Source organism: Carlito syrichta, unplaced genomic scaffold (assembly GCF_000164805.1).
Source record: "Carlito syrichta isolate Samal-C Ts95f unplaced genomic scaffold, Tarsius_syrichta-2.0.1 Scaffold120490, whole genome shotgun sequence".
NCBI classification, from domain to species: domain Eukaryota; kingdom Metazoa; phylum Chordata; class Mammalia; order Primates; family Tarsiidae; genus Carlito; species Carlito syrichta.
This window is the reverse complement of record NW_007064586.1, coordinates 736,246-743,123: the sequence shown is the minus strand read 5'-3', so window position 1 is coordinate 743,123 and position 6,878 is coordinate 736,246. Positions and strand designations below refer to the sequence as shown.

The following is a 6,878-nucleotide window of genomic DNA, read 5'->3' as shown; positions in this document are numbered from 1 at the left end:
GGCGGAAGGATCGCCGGAGCCCAGCAGGTTGAGGCTGCGGTGACCAGGAGCGGTCACTGCACTCCAGTCTGGGCGACAGAGTGAGACTCCAACTCAAAAAAAAGAGCGCCATTGACCTTGACCTTTCCCCTGGGATGATATGATGCGTGGGAGGCAGTCATTCTCAAATCTGAATCTGAGTATCAGTATCATGTAAGAAGTTTCTTGACATAGAGACTTCTCCCAGTAACTCTGGTTCAGGAGTCCGGGGTGGGACTTGGAATCTGCCTTTTGTAAAACCTGTTCAGGAGAGGTGAGAGGATGGCCTGAGCCCACGGGTTCAAGAACAACCTGGGCAACTTGGCAAGACCTCATTTCTACAATATATCGAAAAATAAGCCGGGCCTGGAAGCGTGAGCCTGTAGTTCCGGCTACTTGGAAGGCTGAGGTGGAAGCGTCGCCGGAGCCCAGCAGGTTGGGGCTGCAGTGGCCATGAATGTGCCACGGCACTCCAGCCTGGGCGACGGAGTGAGCATCCAACTCAAAACAAAAAACAAAAAAACCTCTTCCGGAGCAAGGTGCAGGGGCTCACACTTGTAATCCCAGCACTTTGGGAGGCTGAGGCTGGAGGATTGCTCGAGACCAGGAGGTCTGGGCAGCCTGGGCAACACAGTGAGACCTCATTTCTACAAAAAAAAAAACTAACTGGGTGTGGTGATGGCACGTGCCTATGGTCCCAGATACTCAGGCGGCTGAAGTGGAAGGATCACCTGAGTCCAGGAGATTGACGCTGCAGTGAGCTGTGAGGGTGCCACTGCGTTCCAGCCTGGGCGACAGAGTGAGTCAACTCAAAAATGACATGCAATAAAATAAAGGTTCTTCAGGTGATTCTGAGGCACGGCTGCAAACCACTTAACACTGAGCTTGCCCCTGACTTGCTGTGGGGCTTGGGATAACCAATGTGCCCTCTCTGGGCCTCAGCTACCAACTCAGAGAATCTGAACACCACCAAACTGGAAGACACTCCCATCTAAGCACCCATTGTACACAAGATGAAATTGAGGCCCGGAGAGATGGGGCTACTTCTTCAAAGCCCGTTTTCAGAGGGCCTCCTGCCATGCCACCCAGGGGATGGCTTGGTGCCAGTCCCCGCACCAGCAGGCACATAGCAGCAACCCACTCTGTCCTCCTCCTTCTACAGTGAGAACAGAGGCCAGTGAGGCGACTGGACCCCTTACCCCCGGGGCAAAAGGGCGGGGGTGCTCACCTGGAAGTACACCATCCAGTAGGGTACCAGGGTCACCATAACGGGCAGGATCTTCACCAGCACCTGGAAGTTGGCGATGTCCTCTTGGGGGCAAGGCCCAGGCTGGGGGGACCTCTGGCCAGGCAGCAGGTGGGTACCTTGAGGGTCTCTGTGGGACCCAGGGGCAGTAGGCTCGACAGCATCCGTCACCAGTCCCACCCCACGGCCACCGTTCTCGCCTCCGCCATCATGCCCTGATTTGATCCTTCCCCCAGGGACAGCACTCCCGCAGCCATCATATCTGAGGCCACCACCCTCGTCTCCTCCATCTACTTCACGTCACCCCTGCCATCACCACCCCTGTCGCCAAGGCCAGCATCCCTGTCGTTACCTTCAGTAAAGTGATCGCTGTCACCAAAACCCTTCTCTCCACGGAGTTTCCTTTCTATTCCCATCACACATTTTCACTGTTGGCACTACCACTGCCAATATGATCACTATCATCTATCCCTCTCTCCCTCTCTCCCTGACCCTCCCTCTGCCTCCCCCCCCCCTTTAGTCAGGTCTCACTCTGTTGCCCAGGCTACCATGCAGTGGTGCCATCGCACCTCACCGCAGCCTTGACCTCCCGGGCTCAGGTAATCCTTCTGCCTCAGCCTCCCGCGCAGCTGGGACTACAGGCATGCACCATCATGCCCAGCTTATTTTTTTGGTTCTTTGTAGAGACAAGGTCTTACTATGCTGTCCAGGCTGGTCTCGAGCTCCTGGGCTTAAGCAATTCTCCCACCTCGGCCTCCCGAAGTGCTGGGATTACAAGTGTGAGCGACTGTACTCGGCTATCATCTCTTTTGTAGTAAAGATGGCCGGTCGTGACTCACTCCACTCTAGAGCTTTGGCCCTTTGGGTCCTGGGGGAAGTAAGACCAGAGACTGTGGCAAGCAGAGTCTTAAGGGATGCTTTGTCTTGTAGCATCAATCTGCCACAGGGACCAGGGGAGTCCCAGTCCGAGCCTGATTCAGAGAGAGAGGCCATTCCAGATTCGATTCACCGAAACTCACTCATCTGCTGACCTCAAGTCGATTCTCCTCAACAGTCAACGTCATAACCCTCTCTCTACATGACAAGGAGTAGGGAAGGAGTAGAGGGAACATCAGTAGGAGACAGGGTAAATCAAGCATTGCTGTGACCTTTACCCTTTGCCCTCTGTGCTGAGAGGTTTCTGACCCCTTCTTGTCCAAGAGCCTTGAGATTCCAAAAGGGACGCTATCAGCAGGGTCATCTCCCAAGACAGTTTCCATCAACTCCACCCCTCCCAGTCACTAAAGGGGAGTTTATTTCCCCTGCCATTAATTCTGGGCCAGACTTGTGACTGCTTTGACCACTAGAATGAGACAGAAGTGATGCCCTTGGACTTCTAAGCTTCTCCGGGGCCTTAGGAAGACCCGAAGCTTTTGCCTTCTTCCCCCTGGAGTATTCATTCTTGGAATGCTTCTTCCTCTTACAACCTAGACACCAGGCTGTGTGGGAGACCCAAGCCACACAGCAAGGCCACACGAAGGGGAACCAAGGTGCTCCAGCCTGCCGTCCCAGCTGAGTCTTCGGTCTACAGTCCACAGGTAAGTGAGCCGACTTGCGACACTCCAGCCTTTTCAAGTTCAGAATTGGGAGGAGGGGAACTCAAAAAAAGGTTGCTATTTAAGCCACTAAGCTCTAGTGTGGACTGTTTGACAGTGACAGAGAATTAAAGCAACCAGACCCCTTGGGGATACACCTGACGACTGTACTCACAGACCCTCCAGCAATATTCCAGACTGGGGAAGCATGTTCTTCACCATTTTCATCTAGATCCTACTGACAGCAGCTGTAACTGACGCTAAGGTCTGGAGATAGGTTTTCTTAGCATAAGCAGCCAAATTAGGAAGGAGAGGGGCAAAAGGAAGCTACTGAGCTTACGCAACACCATTCAGAACTTTCCTCCCTGGCATATCAGCTAATGGGGAAGAGAGCAAGTCTGGATGATTTCCTAAGGCTGTTATGTTAGACAACAGCGCAGCACAGAATTACTCAAATCATATCCCACCGGCCTCCACGGGTACTATCATCTCCATCATCACCACCTCTATGGCTACTGTCATCCCATTAGCAGTGTCTGTCTTCACTGTAGGTACCAATGCCGTCATCCCCATCTTTGTCACCATCAACACTGTCAAGACCATGATCATCCTCACCAATAATACCAACATCACCGCCGCCTTGATCTCCATTGCCACCCTCAGTTATAGTGGGCAGCTCTGCCCCACTGGAGAGCAGGTCACCATTAAGAACTATCACTGGAGCTGAACCAAAATGTCTACAATCTGGACTATTCCTTCCGGGAGAAGCACGGTGCTTCTCCAGAATTGGAGGCTCCCGCCAGGTACAGTGACACATGCCTGTAATCCCAGCACTTTGGGAGTCCAAAGCAGGAGGACTGCATGAGCCCAGGAGTTCAAGACCAGCCTGGACGGCATAGCAAGACCTCATCTCTTCAAAAAATAAAAAATAAAATATTAGCCGGGCGTGGTAAGCGCATGCCTGTAGTCCTAGCTACTCAAGAGGCTAAGGCGGAAAGATGGCCTAAACTCAGGAAGTCAAGGCTGCCATGAGCCATGAGCATCATAATCATGCCACTACACACCAGCCTGTGTGACAGGGTGAGACCCTGATTCAAAAAAGAAAAAAAAAAGGTCGGGCTCGGTGGCTCAGCCTGTCATCCCGGCAATTTGGGAGGCCGAGGCACATGGATTGCTTGAGCCCGCAAGTTTAAGACCAGCCTGGGCAACTTGGTGACACCTTGTCTCTACAATAAATCAAAAAAATCAGCTGTGAGTGTAGGCCTGTGAGTGTAGGCCTGTAGTTCCAGCTATTTGGAAGGCTGAGGCAGAAGGATCACCGGAGCCCAGCAGGTTGGCGCTGGGGTGGCCGTGAGCATGTCACTGCACTCCAGCTGGGGGCAAGAGTGAGACTCCAACTCAAAAAAAAAAAATTGGAGGCTTTCTTCACCCAGCCATCTCCTGTCCCATTCCTTACCTGTGTCGCTGCCACAGCCGGGGGCAGCAGTTTCGAAAAGCAAGCTTAAGCATAGCGGACACTTGGCTGCCCGTGGGAGGCTTGGTGATGAAGACGGGGGTGGCAAAGAGGAAGATGAAGAACGCCAGCCCCACGCAGCCCACGGGGATGCTGTAGCCCAGCAGGAAGCTGATGTTCTGCTGGATAAAAGCCACCACCAGCAGTGACAGCACAGCCCCCAAATTGATGCTCCAGTAGAACCAGTTGAAGAAGCGACGGGTGGCATCGCGTCCAAGATCCATCACCTGACAGCCAGGAAGGAATGAGAGTAAGGGCCACGGAGGCCATGCAGGGGCGCTCTTTGTACCGGCACCCCCTCACCCCCCCGCAAAGACATTTCTTGGGTCAGCGGGTGGGCATTCCGGCACTTTCCTATCCTCTGGTCACTAAGTAGACACTCAATAAATATTTGTTGAATAAACCCTTCTCTTGGGAGTTCCTGGTAACCGATCAGGACACTTTGGCACAGCTGTTTTTGCACACCCATGACACATATTACTTCTTTGTTCTCACTGAGGAGCACACACAACAGATGTCTCTGATGTCACCCTGTTCATTTCTGGTTGATTTGTCCCTTTGCCTTTGATTGAGCAACTTACACGATGCTTTACTTTCATAATCGGACAAAAAGCCAATAAAGACCTCGGTTCTGTTTCACATGATTAGAAAGAACAGTCAGAAGTCGGATAGAGAATTTCCTCTGCAGTTTGGAGATGCAAGCACAGTGTTCCATTGGGATCCATCCTGCCTTTCCCCAATATATGACAGAGGTGGTCCCAGACAGTCTCAAGAGCGAGTTCTCGCCTGGCGAAAACCAAAGTTTTTCCAGCCCCCCCTAACAAGGGCAGATGGATTGAAAATATTTACCCAGGATTTGGGTCAATCTGCAACAGTAGGCCCCAGGCACCCTTCGAGTCTGCTGGCTCTGGTCAACCACACTGGCTGCCCCCAATTCTCCCAGATTCTGACTCCAGATTCTGACTCAGCAGGTCTGGAGCAAGACCCAGGCATCTGCATTTTTAAAAAGCTGGGAAGACTAAAGATCATTTCAATGGAGAGAATAAATGATTCTCTACAAAAAAAAATTTTTGAGTTGGGGTCTCACTCTGTTGCCCAGGCTGGAGTGCAATGGTGCAATCCTGGCATACCAAAGGCTTGAGCTCCTGGGCTCAGGTGATCCTTCAGCCTCAGCCTCTTGAGTAGCTGAAAATAGAGGAGCATGTCACTACACCTGGCTAATTTAAAAAAATTTTTTTTTATAGAGACAAGGTCTTGCTATGTTGCCCAGGCTGGTCTCCAACTCCTGGGCTCAAGCAATCTTCCTGCCTTGGCCACCCAGATTACAGGTGTAAACCACCACACCCAGCCATGATTCTTTACATTGATAAATCAGTCACCCTTTCAAAAAAACCCCAAATCTCAGGATCCTTGACTGTCTTCCATCAATAGACATGGTATTTCCACTAGCTAAGAAGACCTTGTCAAGCTTTACTTTCTGTTGTCACATTGGGGAAAAGATACATATTTTTTCCTTTTCCAAAGGTAAAATTATAACCCACACAGATGTGGTTAAGACTGCACTTCCTTGGAGATTCTAAGGGGTCCCCATGGCGATAGATGGGAGGAGTGTGTTAGCTCACTGAGAATTCTTGCTCTAGTTCTTCAACCAGAAAATTGAATAGGTCCCATTAGAGGCAGCCACTTCCATTTATTAACTGGAAGAAAATGAATATGACAATTGTAACTCTAAGGGGGAAAGACCAGGCAGCCCATTCAGGATACAAATGAGTTCTTTGAGAATCAGTAGACACTTTGTCGGGAATGACGGATGGCCCTTTCTGAAATCAGCAAGTGTGGTGAACACGCCACTCCCGGGGTACAGCTGTTGCCAGATGGTGCCAGTCCCACCACCCCCACAGCCCTCACTGACAGCCCCCTTTGCTGCTCTGGGGCTTGTTAGCTCATCCATCTTCTACATTGTAGCCAGAGTCGTTTCAAAAACTCCAATCCAGTGAGGTTCGTCCCCGCCTCTGAGCACGGAAGCATTTCCGCACTGTCCTAGGAGTAAGGTGCGACTCAGGTGGCCTTCCAGCCCAGCTGTCTCCCCAAATGGGAGAATGCAGGGGCGCGGCTGTTATCATGGATGCTGTGGGAGGCTCCGCTCAGTGGCTTGACCTCCGGGACACCAGTTCCATTCCAAGAGGGGAATTAAGGAAAAATAGGAGATTCCTACTGGCAAATACTGGGAGCCTCCTGGTCTGAAAGGAAGTCAACAGTGGGTAAGAAATGGCCAGGGCATCCCTGGAGGCATGGTGCCCCCACCATCAAAGGTGTCTAAGTAGTGTGGATGCGTAACTCCTTGGCAAAGGCACCAGAAACTGCTGGGTGCTGGATTTGTGGATGTCGGCTGGATAGAATGATCCTTTAAAAAATGTCCCTTGTGTGGGTGTAACATACACAATGAAAGAACATTTGAAAACCAGAGACAAGCTGGGCTCAGTGGCTCAGCCTGTAATCCCGCGCTTTGGGAGGCTGAGGTGAGTGG

The 6,878-nt window shown here is 51.5% G+C and overlaps 1 protein-coding gene across 1 annotated transcript in view; it reads right to left on the bottom strand.

Moving 5' to 3' along the window:
• Positions 1-6,878, bottom strand: part of SLC15A3 (solute carrier family 15 member 3) — a 36,947-nt gene that overhangs the window by 8,337 nt on the left and 21,732 nt on the right. Inside the window, exons 2-3 of the mRNA XM_008048075.2 lie at positions 4,295-4,578; positions 1,247-1,394 (exon numbers count right to left, since the gene is read on the bottom strand). Of these exons, the coding sequence (XP_008046266.1) occupies positions 1,247-1,394; positions 4,295-4,578 (432 nt within the window). The remainder of the gene's footprint in view (positions 1-1,246; positions 1,395-4,294; positions 4,579-6,878) is intronic.